This window comes from Gymnogyps californianus, chromosome 28 (assembly GCF_018139145.2).
Source record: "Gymnogyps californianus isolate 813 chromosome 28, ASM1813914v2, whole genome shotgun sequence".
NCBI classification, from domain to species: Eukaryota; Metazoa; Chordata; class Aves; order Accipitriformes; family Cathartidae; genus Gymnogyps; species Gymnogyps californianus.
This window is the reverse complement of record NC_059498.1, coordinates 5,964,196-5,980,679: the sequence shown is the minus strand read 5'-3', so window position 1 is coordinate 5,980,679 and position 16,484 is coordinate 5,964,196. Positions and strand designations below refer to the sequence as shown.

At 65.3% G+C, this 16,484-nt stretch overlaps 1 protein-coding gene across 1 annotated transcript in view; it reads right to left on the bottom strand.

Annotated features, from left to right (window-relative positions):
• Positions 1-3,417: 3,417 nt before the first annotated feature.
• ARHGAP23 (Rho GTPase activating protein 23) overlaps positions 3,418-16,484 on the bottom strand; it is a 30,548-nt gene continuing 17,481 nt past the window's right edge. The window contains 22 exon segments of the mRNA XM_050912073.1: positions 3,418-4,713; positions 4,827-4,858; positions 6,376-6,469; positions 6,586-6,627; positions 6,778-6,903; positions 7,073-7,162; positions 7,285-7,358; positions 7,773-7,851; positions 8,355-8,510; positions 8,592-8,710; positions 8,885-9,012; positions 9,381-9,442; positions 10,613-10,912; positions 11,013-11,150; positions 11,313-11,370; positions 11,462-11,573; positions 11,719-11,874; positions 12,627-13,601; positions 13,604-14,090; positions 14,957-15,011; positions 15,134-15,212; positions 15,626-15,718. Of these exon segments, the coding sequence (XP_050768030.1) occupies positions 3,682-4,713; positions 4,827-4,858; positions 6,376-6,469; positions 6,586-6,627; positions 6,778-6,903; positions 7,073-7,162; positions 7,285-7,358; positions 7,773-7,851; positions 8,355-8,510; positions 8,592-8,710; positions 8,885-9,012; positions 9,381-9,442; positions 10,613-10,912; positions 11,013-11,150; positions 11,313-11,370; positions 11,462-11,573; positions 11,719-11,874; positions 12,627-13,601; positions 13,604-14,090; positions 14,957-15,011; positions 15,134-15,212; positions 15,626-15,718 (4,487 nt within the window). The 3' untranslated portion in view covers positions 3,418-3,681.

Below are 16,484 nucleotides of genomic sequence, written 5' to 3'. Positions count from 1 at the left end.
CCGGGTGTGCACCGGGTGTGCACAGGGTGTGCGTGTGTGTGCGTGTGCGCTGCGTGTGCCTGTACCCAACGCTGCCGCCAGCGCAGCCCAGCCGCAGTGCAACACGAGATCGAATCACTCCTTTCGTTGGCTAGTTCGTCCTTGGGTTGGTTTTTTTTATTATTTTTCTTCTTTTCCCCCCTTTCTTTTTTTGTATATCAATCATTTTTGTACAGAAGAACGAGCCTTTTTTGAATAACAAAGAGAAAAAAAACAAACAAAAAAAAAAACCAAAAAAAAATCATGATGCAATTTCTTTGGATTGCAAAAAGCAACTCTTTACATTTAAGTGAAGTGTCTTAACATTTTATATTGTTTTAAAAAATATATTTACATATTATATATATATAATATACGTAATATAAATATATATATAAATATTTAAAGAGAAAAGAAAAGAAATAAATCTCTTCACGTCTGGTATATTAGGGGGTGGATTTTCTTCCCTGGTTAGACTATAGCTCCTTGTGATTTTGAGAGGGTCGGTTCCTAGCGGCTTCTTAGCCCTCGTGCTGAGTTTGCATCCTCCGTCCAGCACCTTCCTTGTCCCGTCCCTGTCCCTGTCCCTCGCTGGAGCAGGGGGTGGAAGGGGCTGGGTGCCCCTGGGGACGCTGACTCCCATGGGTGACGGCTCCCGGGGTGCTGCAGCACCCACCTCCCAGCAGCAATAGCAGTCACTTGATGCGTTTTATTTAATTTTTAATTCTTTTTCTTGGTACCAAAGTGAAACACTGTAGCAAAGCCGCAGCTTCTTATGGCCGGGATGGGTGTGTGGGGGGGTCCCCCCTCTCCCCCAGCCCCGTCCCCCCCTCCACAGCCCCTCCGACCCACACCCATCCCGGTGCTCCCGCGGGGCTGGACATGCCACCCTCCATCCTGCCAGCACCCATGGAGGGGGACCTGCAGACAGCCCCCCACCCACCCCATCACCTTGCTGTCCTGGGGGTGTGAGGGGGACAAGTGCCACCGAGCCCCCTGGGGACACAGACATGTGGGTGCAAAGGGGTCAGTGGGCTGTAGTTAGTGCAGCCCCATCCCAGTGGCACCCGTGGGTGTACTGGGACACCCATCCCACTGGGAGCAAGCTCCAGCTGTCGGGGAGGGGGGGGGTTCCATTCCCTTTGCTGCACCCCTGCTTTGCCACGGGTGCCAGAAGCCCCCTCCCAGGCATCGCTGCTGGTGGGTGCCACGCTGTGGGACCCCCACCTCCAGACCAGGAGGGCAGTGCTGGGTGCTAGGGTGCACAGTGCTGGGTGAGGGGGTGCACGGCGCTGGCTTGCACCCATTTCTTCCCCCCCCCCACCCCACTGCCCATCAGGCTGGTTTCTCCGTGAGCGTGTGTCTCTGCGTGCGTGTGCGTCCGTCCTTTCATGGCATCATGCAAATCGTCCATCAGCACCGACCCCGGTGCCTTCGCTGAAGCAAGAGGACAAAAAAAACGTGATTCTGGTTTAAACCAGGAAAAAAAGTAAAAAAAAAGGATGAAAAAAAAAAGGAAAATGTTGCAAAAATGATCCAAAAAAAGGCAAAAAAACAAAACAAAAGAAACAACCAAGCGCTGCCTGCATCGTGCATGTGTCGGAGGCGCCCGCTGCATGCGCACCCCGCTTTACTCGTCTGGATGTTGTTTAAAAAAGGCTACGACTTTTAACAGGACAAAAAAAAAAAAAAAAAAAAGAAAAAAAAAAACTTCCTAATACTCTTTAGAGGCTGTTTTGGGGTTTCTACAACGTCGTGTGTCTCTTAGCATGAATTTTCTTGTGAACTGTTTTAAAAGAAAAAAAAACAATTAAAAAAATAAAAAAAAGGCCTTGCACAGGGCGGAGGCGGGGGCCGGGGGGGGCTGGCCCCCCCGCCGCCCCCGCCCTGTGCCCATCGCTGTCCCTGTGTCGCTGTGGATGCCATGGGTAGTTCTGTGCGCAACGTGACCATTGTAACTTGCAAACTCCGATGACAAAGGGTTGCTTTTTATTTTTCTTTTCCCTTTATTACTTTTCTTTTCTATATCAGAGTGTCTGGCTTTAATAAAATTACTTTTTTTTTTTTTCCTCTATGGCACTTTTTTCCCCCCAGGTTTGGTCTCTTGTTGTGTCGCTGTGCTGGTGATGGGGTGGGACATCCCCAAGACCGCCCCAGTCCCACATCCCCTGGGGATGGGTCAGCGGGTGCGGGGGGATCCATCTCCTTCCCCCCCAGGCTCATAGAAAAGCCGGGATAAATCCTTCCCTGCATGCTGCCGGTGCTTCAGGACCCGTGGCACAGGGAAACGGGGGTCCATGTACTGAACCCCCCAAGCAGGGGAAGCAAGAACGGTAGGAAACCACCTCCTTGAATAACCAGTTTATTTCCAATATATAGACTGGGACTGGGGGGGGGGGCAGCATCCGAAGCGGGGTGTTTTTGTTGAGGGTCTGTTTGGGGTTTTTTTTTTTTTGCAGTTTTGCAGATACCGGCTCCGCGGCCGACTCAAACAACACGCCGGGGGTGGGGGGGCACATGCAGGAGGGTTTAAAAAGTCAACACTGGTCCAGCACGTCCCCTGGTCGGGGCTGGCCTTTCAGCTGAGCAAAACTTCTTAAAAAATCCTTATAAATCCTTTGTAATATGTTACACGGTCAGAGACAATATTTACAAAAAAAAAAAAAGAAAAGAAAAGAAAAAAACTTTACAGCAAATATTTGCATAACGTATGAGAACGACACGGAGAAACAGTGACGTGACTTCACACCCCCCCCACGGCCCCGGCAGCGGCCGCCTGAGCCCGTGGCACGTGTGTGCCTGCACGGCGAGGCTGGGGGTCCCCGTGCCCCCAGCAGCCACGTGTTCCCCCCCCCGGGCAGCGGCACCGCACCCCCTTCCTAAAGTGCTTCTGGCCTGGGAGGGGTAGGAAGGGGAGCGGGGCTGGGGAGGGGGCCGTGCCGTGCCGTGCCATGCCGGGCAGCACGCCTGGTCCTGAGCTGCTGCCAGATCATGGCTGTGGCTCATGGCATTGCAGGGGACAGCAGTGTGGTGTCCCGTCCCCCCCACCTCCGCTGCAGGGAGCCCCTCTGTGCCAGCCCCTCCCGTCACACCCGCTCCCATGCAAACACCCAGCCCAAGGGACCCCGTCTCTTGTGCCAAGGGCCACCCCGGCTCAGCCGCACCCCGGCACAGAGCCCAAACCCCGCTGCGCACGCGGCGCAGAGCACGCCGAGGTCAGTGCGATGGCACTGAGGTCCCCGAGGTCCCCGAGGTCCCCAGCGTGAGGAAGGTCTCCGGCGAGGGCAGCCTCGGCAGCAGCACCCAGGGAAGCGCCCGCACTTCGCACCGCTGCGGCCGGGGACAGCAGGGCCCCCACCGCCCGGGGTGGGGACAGTCCCCATGAGCCCCCCCCCGCCGTCACCCAACCCTCCTGGCACTGCCCGGGGGCCGGGGGACCATGGGATGGGGCCAGGCTGCGGCATGGAACTGCCGCGGGACCCTGCCGCTCCCCAAAGCAAGGGGGACGAGGTGGCTTTGTCCCACCCGCGGCGCAGGGGCCACGGAGACTCGTTAAATAACAGCAGCTTGTCCAGAGCACAATTAAATACAAGAACGAAGGCGAGTCCTTAAATTAAACACTGGCTGGGGGGGGGAAGCTGCAGGGGTGGGCATCTCAGGAGGTCAGAGACACTGGGGAAAGTGTAGGGGGGCCGGGGGGCCGGGGCTGCCGGGGGGGCTCTTGGTGCCCGGCACCTCGCCGGCAGCACCGGGCTGTGCCGGGGGCCGGGCTTTGGTGGACTCCAGGCTGCTGAGCCCCGAGTCCTTGTCACGGCAGGGTCCCGGGGACATCTCCAGCCCCCGCGGCTCCTTCCACTCGTTGAAGTTGAGGTCCTTGAGGCCGCCGGGCACCACCACGGTGTGCCGGCGCCAGCTGCTCTTCTTGCGGCGGGTCTCGGGGGAGTGGGCTCGCCGCAAGCGGACCCCCATGTCGTCGGCAGAGGCTCGCAGGCGCTGCCGGAGCTGCTCCCGCAGCGAGGGTCGCCCGGGGGGAACCCAGCCCTGGTCCTCCCCAGTGGGTGCCGGGGTCTCACCGGCTGGCCGGGGCCGCCCCAGCTTCCTGCGGGCCAGCGTGTCACACTGGATCAGGCGGTGGGAGTTGAAGGAAGGGCGGCCGAGGGGCCCCTTGTTCTCATCCCCGGTCGCCCCATCCGCCTGCCCCGGCCGGGGCTGGGTGCCCTCCCGGCTCTCCGTGTCCGTCTCCATGTGGCTGAGCTCGCTGCGTTCGTCGTCCGCCTCCTCCCCGCGGCTCCCGGCGACCGACTGCACCTCGGAGCACAGGCTGCGGTCCATGGTGGACAGGGTGGAGTAGCCCGACACGATGGAGCGGGCATCCGGCGCTGGATCGGACCCGGCACCCCCGGGCTCCAGGGAGCTCTCCCGCTCCATCCCAGCCGGGCTGGGGGCTGCCGGACTGGGGGCCGCCGGCTCGGCGCCGGTACCATGGGGGGCTTTGCCAGGTCCTGGTGGGGTGGCCACGGTCCCTTCATCCTCCTGCTCCTGACCTGGGGTGTCCCTGCGCTCCGCATCGTCGTCAGTGCTGCTCCCGACGCCCTCGGCCTCTCTCCTCTTCTTCCTCTTGCGGGCGGCGGCCGAGACGAAGGGGATGGCAAGGAGGTCCCGGTGCGGCGGCGCCTTTCGCGATGGCCACGTGCCCTGGGAAGACGGTGACACCGGGGTTAGGGATGGTGGTGCCGGGGTTAGGGCCGGGCTCTGTGCCCCAGCCGTTGTGTCCCTCCCTGCCAGCCCCCAGCCCGGGATCCTCTTACCTTCGGTTTGGCGGAGCCGCTGCGGGTCGAGCCTGTAAAGCAGAGCAGAGAGGGGGGGTTAGCCAGGTTCCCGGGGTGGGTGTGTGCTGGGGAGGGGGTTCAGTGGGTAGAGCTGGGGGATGCTGCTCCATTCTCCCAAACCAGGATGGGGATATGCCGAGGCCATCAGACCGGCTGGTCCCTGGCAGGGACGCCAATGCCGAGCGGGTTCGTGTGCCGGCGGCTGCAGGAGATGCCAGGAGGCTGGGGGGGCTCCGGTGGTGCATGGGGGTCCCTGGCACTGCTCGCCTGTTGCAGAGCCCCAAGGTGAGGAGTGGGGGTAAGGGGGGGACACGCAGGCACACACAGCCGGGAAACACAGCCAGGACCCCAGCAGCAGGACCCCAACCCTCCCACGGCCATGGGGCACAGAGGGGACCGGGGCTGGGCACGGCGCTGCCACCGCCACGTCACTGGGACGGGGCATGGGGAGCCAGCTCGATACCACATCCAGCCTCGGAGCGGGGTCTGGGACGGGCTGTGCTGGAGGGGGCTGGGACAGGCCGTGGGGCTGCCCCAGCTCCCGGGGGGGGGGTTAGGGGGCAAGTGGGGACATGGGGGTGACAGGCAGCCCTGGCTCCGCTGCCGCGGTGTGAAGGACAAGGACAAGACAACAGACACCCTCTCCCGCCCCGCACGCCCCGGGATGGGGTTAGCAGCTGCTGACGACGAGAGAGGGGGAGGCAGAAAGGGGGTGCTGACCCTCCCTGGGGCATTGGGACCCCCAATATGCCAGCATTTGAGTGTGCCGGTCCCGGGACACCCAGCACCTATCCCTGCTGGGGGTTGCCAACAGCAGCCCCAGCACCACCAGAGGCACCGGCCAACAATGTGGGAGAACCAGGGTTAAATGATTTGGGGCTTCCCCAGGGGCTTGGCAGCCCCTCCTGATGCTGGGGACCCTGGGGACAATGGCCAGGCAGGACAGGGTCCCCATCCCTCCCACCACCACCCCCGGCTCCCGCTCTCTCGTGGTCACCCCGAGGAGTTAGTGCGTGAGCAATGCACCCAGGATCAACACTGTACCCGCTCTAGCTCTCGAGGAGGTCCGCTGGAGGAGGAAGAGGAGGAGGAGGAGGAAGAGGACAGCACAGAGAAGTTCAAGGAAAGAACGTAAGAAATCAGTCGAACATCAAAGTCTCCCGGTCTCCAGGTTGGCAGTGTGGGCCGGCGCAGGGGAGCGGGCGCGGGCAGGGGTCCCGCGGGCTGCCGGGGTGCCGTGGCCGGCCAGGTTTGCAGAGGGACGAGGAGCAGCCACCGGAGAGAAGGGTGACGGGAGAGGGCGAGGAGGGGGCTCTGCTGGCACCCCCAGGGGGGATGTCCCCGCTTTCCAGTGAGGAGGGCGCCGGGACGTCCCGCGCCAGCAGGCACGGGTTTGCCGTGGCCACGGCGAGCCGGGCTGGCTGCCCGCAGCGGTGTGAGCACGGGGGGATGGAGCGGCTGGAGAGGTGCCCCGGGGTGCCCCGGTGCCAGGACCGGAGGGGCTGGTGCCTCGGACACTGCTCCTCACCTGCGGCATCGCCGGGCGCCGCAGTCCTGCCGATGTTGGGAAGCAGGTACTCGATGTTGGGCACAGACTGAGCCTCCTTCTCATCCACGGGGGTCTGCAAGGGGAGGGGGTACAGCGGTCAGGTGGCTGCCGACAGCACCCCAGCTCCCGACCGGGGCTCTGCACCCCCCCTGCCCCACGGTGAGACCCCCCGGCGGGGGTGGGACTCACCTTCTCACCCTTGTCCTCTTTGTCACTGAAGAACCAGTCCGACTGTGGGGGGAGATGGGAGAGGGGTTACGGACCAGTGAGGAGCAGTGGGAGCTTGGCGCGGCCGGGGAGCCCCGTCCCCCATGCCTGGGGTGCGGATCAGTCCCCTCCTCCAGCCACGTCGATGCCCGCCCGCCCACCAATGCCACTTACGTGCTGGATGAGGGTCTCCACGATTTTGTAGCGGTCTGGCATGTGCGTCACCATGTCGGTCATGTTGTCTTCGGATGTCCGCACCAGCGTGGGGCCGAACACCAGAGCCAGGTTTCGGGGCTCCATCTGCAACCGGAGCCGGGGTTAGTGCCTGCCCGTGGCCACCCCTCAGCATTCGCCGCTCCATCAGGCACCGTCTCCCTCCCCACCCCACCACGAGCCGTGGCTCAGCCCAAGCTGGGGGGGCTCAAGGTGGGGCAGGGGTTCAGGAGAGCCCGGGGTGGGTGGACGGTACCTTGTTCTTCTCCGAGTGGTCAGCGATGGTCTTCAGATGACCCACCAGGAACTTGAGTGTCTCGTAGTAGTGACCTGGCAGGTCCCGGATCTGCGGGGAGGCATGGGGGTCACCTCTCTGCTCACCCCCCTCTGCCTTTCCCACCCACACCAGCCCCTGAGGGGGGGCTCCAGGCTGTGCCCCCGGCCCCAGCCCCTGCCCCATCTCCCTACCAGCTTCCGCAGTGTCCTCATCCTCTCGCTAGCGTCCTCGATCCGGTTGGCCTCGATGAAGTCATTGTACTTATCTGAAAGCGGGACATGGCGGGGTCAGAGCCAGGCAGAGGGGAGCGGGCACCCCCTGGGGCCAGGGACCCCGATGCACCAGCCAGAGACGCTGGGGAGGGGGCTGGGGGTGCTGCTTGGGTCCCCCTGGGACAGGGCACAGAGGGGTAGGGAAGGACAAAGGACAAGGGCTGGCCCAGGGGACTCAGTGAAGAGGGGGTCTGCAGAGCCCCCCACCTCGGGTGGGCACTGGCTCGCTCTGTCGTAGGGTCTGGGGACCTGTCCCTAACACAGGGACGGGTGGGACGGGCTCTGGGGCTGCTGGTCAGCCTGGTACCAGCCACTGACACGTGGCCATCGGCACAGGGTCATCTGTGGCCACTTTGGGGGCTCCGATGGCCCCAGGGGAAGCGCACAGCTGGGGCGCAGCGACTCACCGTCAGTGAAGAGGGGCTCGGGCAGCTTTCGGAAGAAGGATTTCAACAGGCTGCTGATGACGTTCAGATCCTGCCACCGCTGCGGGGGAGAGAAGAGACTGCTCAGAGGGACCATGCCGGGCAAACCCAGGCACCAGGAGGAGAGAGACCCCAAGCCAGGGGAGTCCCAGGCCACCGACACCGAGGGGGACACCAGCCAGCACCACCATGGCCATGAGGACAGCAGGATGGCTGTCCCCACCCTGTGTCCGGCAGGGAAAGCTCTGTGCCACTGCAGCAATGTGGTGGGATGCAAGGGGACAAATGTGTCCCCAAGCTGCCACCTACACTGCTGCCACCGACCGCTAGGCGGCCCTGCCACGCCAGGGAAGGTCACGGCGATGGAGACGAGGATGACAATGGAGACAGGGATGATGATGGAGATGGGGATGATGATCACGTTGGAGACAGGGATGATGATGGAGACAGGGATGGTGACAGAGCCATGGACCAGGACAACAGCCCCAAGAGCATCCCAGAGGCATGGGGATAGGGATGGGGACAAGGATGGGGACAGGGACATGCAGCCCACCCTGCCCTCACCTCGTCCTGCAGGTTGATCTCGGTGGCTCCCTTGTTGAGCTGCTCCTGCAGGCTGGACACCACCGCGTTGTTCCCGGGTACGCGGTAGATGCCCATGTACTCCAGCCCTCGGTCCTCCACCACCTTGCAGCAAGCTTCGACGATCAGGGGGACATTCTGCAGGGACAGAAAGGGGATGATGGAGGTGCCGGGGCCGTGCGGGGTCTCCGAGGGCTGGCACCGCCGGCACGGCCGTACCTTGTTGTCCAGGGCAGGCTGGCAGTCCTCCAGCCTCACGCCAAATGCCCGGGGGGCAGATTTCTTGTTCTTCTTCATGATGTTGATGCCCCACGGGGCTTTTTGGGAGCAGCTCTCATCTGGGGAGAAAAACCCACAGGATTGCTTGCTAATGAGCCAGGATAAATGGGAAGAGCATCCGTGCTGCCCTACGGGGACGAGCATGATGGCAGCCCTGGGGTGAGGCCCCCCTCTTTGCAAAGCCCCCGGGTTTGCCATGCCGGGGTGCCCCACGCCGCAGGGTTGGAACCTACCTTTCGTGACGGCCGCATCCTGCCTGGGGGACCGGGGCGCGCTGGTTCCCGTCTGCTTCAGGAACTCGGCTCGGATCCCCAGCCCACGAGAGCCCTTGGGTGAGGAATCGGGCTTGGTGCCCGCCGGGCTGCGGGGAGAGCGGAGGGCTCAGGCGGGGCACAGTCGGGGGCACCAATCCGGTGCACGGTCCCCAGGCAAAACCTCCCGGCAAACACCGGCATCACTCCTGGGCTGCCCGGCATCCTACCCGTGCCCATGGGGTTGCACCCCACACCGGGTAACGGGGGCCCCTGGGGAGCACTGAGCCGCTTTAACCCTTTGCTCAGTGCCGGTTTGGCTGAACCGGACCCCGCCAGCACCCCGAGCGAAGCCGGGTGCAGCTGGCACCTCCGGCACTGCCCCATCAAGGGAGGCACTGGCTTTCCTCCATCACTTTAAAATTGAGGTGAATAAAGCTCTCGGGGGTCTCGGTGCCCACCGCCCCTGGGTCCATACCTCACTTTCCGGTAGTCGTTTAACTTCTTGTTGATAAGCGCTTGGCTGGCAAAACCGGGGTCCTGGGGAGGCAGAGAGAAGAGGGGAAGGGAGAGCTTGAGCAGCGCGTCCGCCGGAGGCCCCGGGCAAGTCCACGCTCTGCCGGGCGCCGTGCGGGGCCAGGCAGGACCAGGCAAGGGCAGGACCGGCTCCCTGCTGCCCCGAAACAGCCGGTGCCCGCCAGCGCTCGCTACCCTGCTGTGGTCTCAGGCGCTCCTTGCCACAGCATGGGGCGGCACACGGGGTCCGAGCCGGACGCAGAGGCTCGGGGACAGGCGCGTCCCTTCACGGCACGCACACCTCCATCTGCCCGCGCCAGGCGCAGCCGCTGTACCACGCAGCATCCAAAGACACCCAGCGGCACCACAGCCCCAGCGGGTGCCCAGACGGCTTCACATGCTCCGACCCGGCAGCACCTTCCCTGTGCTGGTGCTGCCAGCCCCGTCGAGCTCCCTGCACCCTCCAGAGCGGGGCTGTGCGACAGAGAACCAGAGACCACTCCAAGCTCAACGCACCCTCCAGGGCCGGAGCCTGCCACAACCCTGGCATGATTGCTGCAACCAAACAAGGCCATCCCGGCACTGCAGGGAGACGGTGCGTGGCCAGCCCAGTGCCGGCACATCCAGCCCCACAGATCCTCCGCTGGAGCCCACGGCCCCGGGGAGCCGCTCTCCCCATCTCAGACCCGAGCGACCCATTGCACAGACCACGGCTGCCCAGCGACAGCTCAGCCCCGACCCGGTGCCAGCCCCGGCAGCACCACTCGGGCACCATGCCCACCGCAGGCAGGGAGCTCCTTGCCACATCTCTCTCCACCAAAGGAGACACAACACACCACGGCAGAGCCACGCACGCTCCTCTCCCACCGCACGACCAAATGCCGCCGGCGCATCCAGTGCCGACCCTGCCTGGAAGCGCCGCTGCGGCGCACGGAGAGCCATGCTGCCGAGTGCCCCGGCGCGCCCTGCCCCGGCCGAGGCTGGCAGAGCCGCGCTCTTCTTGGACGCCGCAGCACCCGCGAGCCCCCGTGCACCCCTGGGAGCACGGCACGGGACCAGCGAGCCCCACACTGGCCGGCCACGCAGGGGCCGGCCATGGCCTGGGGAAGCAGCACAAGGCAAAGAGCCGGAGAGAGCCGAGGCGGTTAGTGCCGGGAGAGCCAGAGGCAGCCGGGAGCCCCATGTGGCTCTCACCTCGCCCTCGGCCTTGCTGTTCTCCCTGATGACTTTGATCCAGGCCAGCATGTCTTCCCGATCCTCTGCCTGAAAGAGATATTCACAGAAGTCAGCGGTCGTCAGCCGGAAGACGTGCTTCCTCTTGGTCTCGCTGTAGGAGATGTCCACCAGGCACGCTCGGATGCTGATCGGCGGCTCCTCCTCACCTGGGGCCGGGGCGCAGGTCACCGCCTCCCGCCTGTCCTTGCACAGGTACAGCGAGTGGGTGCGCAGCACGGCGAAGACGCGCTTCCACTGCCGGATGCCTCCACCGACCTTCTGCGGGGAGAAGGGAGATGGGGCACGGACCTCAGGGATGCTCGTGGCGGGGTCCCCGCGTTGCCGGCCGGGCTTGAGGAGGGGGGGAGCACCCGCCTACCTTCCCCTTTTTGGTGAGGATCTGCTTGCAGTGGAGCCAGCCCTCCTTCCTCACGGTGCTGATCGGGATGTCCGAGAGGTCGGAGGTTGAGTGTCTTTTGGAGCGGGCGTCTTCGGACGTGCCGAGGCTGTCCAGAGACTACGGGGGGACCGGAGGGCACCGTTGGGGTGATGCCATCGGCACCCCCTGCTCCACCGGTGCCCCAGCCAGGCAGAGCAACCCCGGGCCACCCTGCTATAGGGGTACCCAGGCGGGGGGCACCCCCAGGACCCCCAGCCCTCGCCATCACCCAACACTCACCCCATCGGTGAAGAAGCTCCTCAGCATGCGGAGGCTGGGGACCCGGCTGGGCATCCTCCTGGGGGGAGAGCAGCCCCCGTGAGTGGGACGGTGGGGAGGGGACAGGAGCCATGCGGTGGTGGGACTGGGAGGCAGCGGTCCAGCCCTACCTTAGGATCTTCCCCTCGTCCCGAAATGTGTTCAGACCATCATCGCAGGACTTGGAGCGCTCGGTGGTGATGGCCAGGAGGTAGGACGAGCGGCGGCCAGCCTTGATGCTGCCTGTGAGGGGGAGAAGGGCAAAGCACACGCTGCTCAGCCCAGCGGGCATGGGGCAGAGCTCCAGGGCGAGGGGCTGCTCCTCCCCATCCTGCCCCCCACTGTGGCCCCCAGGACGGTTCTCATCCCCCCCCCCCCCAGCACTTACTGCAGTCCTGGGAGTAGTGCCGGCTCAGGGCAAAGGCAAAGGTGGGCGAGGAGGGGCTGGTGGCAACGGCGGGCGCTGAGTTCATGGCGCTGGAGACCACCGAGGAGGCAGGGACGTGCTTGGCCTTCAGGTCGATACTGGGGCTGGTGGGTTCGTCTGCGAGAGGGGTGGGCAGTGTTGGGAGAGGGGTTGGGGCAGGACGGGGCAGGGGAAGTCCCTGCTGGGACCCCCCCAGCGCTTCTGGTAGGTGGTGGGTTTGCAGGTGGGGACATGCTCCCACCCCCAGCAAAGCCAGGAGCCACCGGTGCACCCGGACCCTCGCGCAGAGCAACCCCGCAGCCCCCCCATCCCCACCCCATCCCCTCCCTCCCTCTCCGGCCCTGGGGTCCCTCCCTGGGAGCAGGCACGGGGTAGAGCTGGCAGCTCCCCCAGACCCATTTGGGTCCCCACGGGCAGAGGTGGCCGGGCAGGGAGATCCCAAGTGAGACACGGAGCGGGTCATCCCGGACGCATCCCTGTCCCCACTTTGGAGCAGGGCAGGAGCGTGCAGGGCTCCAGTTCACACCCAGCTGTGTCCAGTAAGAGGTACCAGGGGCTGGGCAGCGGGTGCAGGACAACAGAGGGAGGGATGAGGCTGCTTGAGCCCAAAGCCTGACACCCCATTGCCAACGCCTGCAGCCCTGCTTGGGGACAGCATGCCCAGAGGGGTGCAGGACACTCTGGGGTGCTGGGCACGGTGGGTGCTGCTGGTGTGGCCCCTTCCCATCCCTGTGCTGGCCACGGACGGATGTTCTGAGACCATGCAACGTGCCCTGTCCCCCAAAACATGCCCTCCCCGGCATGGGACTTGCTAAACCCCCCTCCCAGAGGCAGCCACCCCCCCCCGCCGGTGTGCCACCCCGACTCACCGATGAAGGGGATGGACGCCAGCGAGTCCTCGGGGGCCGCCAAGGGAGCCACGCGCCGGCCTTGCCGCTCGGCCGCCGGCCTCTCCCCTTTGCCGCTGGCTGGCGGGGGGTCGCAAATGTCCGTCTCCTTCACCCCCTCGGGGAAGACAAAGTTCATCTGCCGCAGCGGGGGTGGCATTTTGCGGCCCGTGGGCGGCTTCTGCCGCAAAACCACCTCTTCCCTCCGCTCCTCCGGCTGCTCAGGCACCCGGCTGCTCTCTGGCCGCTGCTCCCTGGGCACGGTGGGGACCGGCGGGGGACCGGTGGGTGGCAGGACGGCGGGGACCACCCTCTCCGGGAGCGGGGCGGCCGGCCGCTGCGAGATGCTGAAGGTGGGCAGGCCACCGAAAGCCGGGTCACGGAAGGAGAGGGCATGCAACAGCCCGGTGCGGCGCTGGAAGGATGGGCTGTAGCTCCGGTAGCCGATGTAGCCTGAATCATCCGCGCTCTGCAGGTTGGGCTGCGACGGGTGCTTCTGCACAGGCGCCGGCTCCCGTGAGGAGGAGGAGGAGGAGGAGGAGGAAGGTGCGAAGGAGCCATGTGGGATGGGCTGCCTGACGGCGGCGCCGGTGGCCCGGCAAACCCTCTCAGGTGGCCACGCGGAGCGGTCGAGGTGAGGGGAGAGCAGGGCGCTGGGCTCCAGTGCCTCCATGGAGTGCCCGTACCTGCCCAGGTAGTGGTCGGAGCGGGCGCGGGGCGCCCAGCCCTCACGGGAGGGCTGCAGCAGGGTGTCATGCGAGGCACTGTGGGGCCAGCCCCGGGGGGCCACCGCCGAGCCCCCCAGCCGGTCCTGGGACACGCTGCGGTAGCGGGGCGGCATGGCATGCCGTCGCTCTTCCGAGGCGCTCCGCCGCGGCTCCTGGCTACAAAACCAGCGGGACAGAGCCTGCTGGCACTCCTGCCGGCCGGGTGCCCGCTGGCTGCCCGCTGCCTCCCGGGGGGCCGCCCGGCCCCCGCCAGCCCCCCGACACCCTCCTTGAAGCCGCAGTGAGTCCGGTGCTCCAGGAGGTGCTTGGGGACCCCGTAGCAGGAAGGGGTGGCGGGGGGGATCCCATAGCGGTCGGGCAGAGAGGATGCGACATTGCTGGGGCAGCCGGTGCGGGAGAAGGAGCCAGGGTGCCCGTGGGGTGCAGTGGGGCGCGGGGGGGGATCCCCGGGCTGTGGCTCATCGGGGCGGTGCGCGGGGCTGCCACCCGCCTCACTCCGGGTGCTGGCGAGCGTGGCCGTGCTGAGCGGGGACGAGGGGCCCGTGGCAGCGGGGCGGTGGGCACGGGTGTCCGGTGGCTGGCCCGGGGGGGGCTCGGCACCCCGCGCCTGGAAGGGGTATGTCTTCCGTGGGTAGCAGATGGGAGGGGGCTCGGGGATGCTCTGTGCCCCACCGGAGTACGGCTCGTTGCCCTTCAGGTAGGCATCCTGTGAATACGCCTGTGGGGGGGAACGGGGGGTCAGGGTGGGGGGGGCCGGGGCCGCAACCCCCCGTTCCCACCGCAGGGATGCTCTCTGCTCCTCCCCAACCCGCGAGCAAACCTCCCCGTCGGGGTGAGCTGGGCAGGGCTGGCTGCAGCCCCCCCCGGGTCCCACTTTCCCACGGGGTCCCCCCAGCACTGAGCAACGCTGCCACCAACACCAGCCCTTCCGCTCTCCCCACCGCCACGCAGCGCCCGGTTGCCCTCCCCTCCTTCCTAAAATATCCCGGCACGGCTGGCCGGGCCCGGCTCTCCCTTCTCACTTTTCACAGGCGCCTCTGACTCCACGCCCAGGGGATCCTCAGAGTCCGGGGCAGGCACAGACGTGAGACCCCCCCCACCCCTTGCCAGGGTTGTAAGACCCCCCAGCCCAATGGGAGCGGGTCCCCCAGGCTGGGGCCAAGCAGTGGTGCCACCTAATAGCCAAGCCTGGGGTGGGTTGCTTGGGGTGCTCCAAGGATAAGCCAGACCCTGTGACCCAGAGCAACTCACCCTCCAGCTATGCCCAAGGATGCCCCCCCAAAAAAACATGGGTCATGTCCCCCATCCCTCCTGCCCCAGACCACCCCCAGTACCTCCATTTCTGCACCCATTGCTCCTCCAGGGATGCTGGCGGGGCCCTGTCCCCAACTGTCCCCAAGCGTCCCCAGCAAGATAAGGGCACTTGGCCACCCTCACCCAAGGCGCGGGAGGAGTGTGGGCAGGGACAGACCAGCTCCTCAGGTTTGGTGGGGTGGGAATGCTGGCACAGCCTGGGAAAACCACAGGAGGGAACCCAAGCCCTGGCACCAGCCCCGGTCCCTGGCACCCGCCCGGCAAACTCACCAGCTGGAGGATGTCCTCGTCCTTGGGCATGATGGAGAGCTCCAGCACATCGTCACTGCGGGGAGAGGGGACGGAGGGGTCAGGCCGGCCGCGGTCGGCCCTTCACGTGTCCCCTTCATGTCACCTCCCCAGCTCTGCCCGTCCCCACGCTCCTCCCAGCCTCGGGAAGGGACTCACCTATTCTGGATCAGCGCGATGACCTGCGAGTAGGTTTTCCCGATGATGCTCTCCCCATTTACCTTGACCAGCCGGTCCCCTGCAGAGCAGGGGGAGAAGACAGCGTCACTGCAAGTCAGTGGGGAGGTAGTGGCACTTGGCTGTCCCCACGGTCGCTCACAGCAGGGTTTGAACATGGCCAGGGCTTTTGCCAGGGGCAGAGCCAGGTCCTGTGTGGCAAGGGGAGCCGTGGGGACCCCAAAACCAGCCTAACCCATGGAGACCCCAATGCTGCTTTGAGCATCCCAGGCCAGGGACAAGAGAGCAGAGCCCCCATAGTGCCAGGGAGCAGAGAAGGGGGAGCAAAAAGAAGGAACGCAAGAAAAAGAGCAAAACAAGCAAGAAAGCCCCTGGCAGAGGAGGCAGGGCATCGCATGCATCCCATGAGCAGCCTGGAGCCATCTCCAGCTCTGAGAGCCTGCCAGCCCAGCCGCCCCGCATGCCCCCGCTCACCGGTGCGCAGCCCAGCCTGGTGTGCCGGCCCGTCCTCCCGCACGTTCTTCACGAAGATGGTGTCCATGGGCTCCAGACGGCTCCGTGGGGGACCTGCTCCCCGGGGACAGAGTGTCAGGGAGCTGCCGGCACAGCCAGGCCCGTCCCACGGCAAGAAGCATGCTTGGCCCCTCGCAGTAACCTCCTCGCCTCCCCAAGCCCACGCACGGCTGCCCTGCTTGCACCCGGGACCTGCAGAGCACGGGTCCTGCCCTGGGCAAAGCCCCCCTCTCAGGGCAGCCCCCCGGCACCCGTCTCCCCCAGCCGTGGCTGTTCCCCGGCGCGGCTACAGCCACGCTCCTTTGCAAGAGCAAAAGCCATCGGGTGCTGCAAGAAACCGGAGGGTGGGTGGGCTGGGGGGGCGGTGGATGGACGGCAGAGGGACGGTGCCAACAAGGGATGCTGAATCCCCCAGGGACCACACGGAGCGAGGCCAGTGTCCCCCCAGCCCCGATGGGCACTGGGTGCCAAGTCTGGCCACCGCTGCCTGCACTGGGTGCCAGGTCTGGTCACCGCTGCCTGCACTGGCTCTCTGGGGAGCGCAGCCCCAGCGCCTCGTCACCCCACCGGCACACCGATCTGTTCCGACGCCTTCACATTCACTCATGTCACCATCAGCCTCTGGGAGGAGAGCAGGGCCATGTCCCCGTCTCCAAACACCCCGCGCTCGGCCAAGCCACCCACCGCGGGGGCCAGTGCTGGCCACGCCGCAGCCCCTCTGGCTTCGGGACAGATCCCCTCGGGCACGAGGTCCAGCGAACCCCCCAAGGGCTTTGGGGACACCGAGCCCGTCTGCCGCGTCAAGTGCCACCGAGCTGCC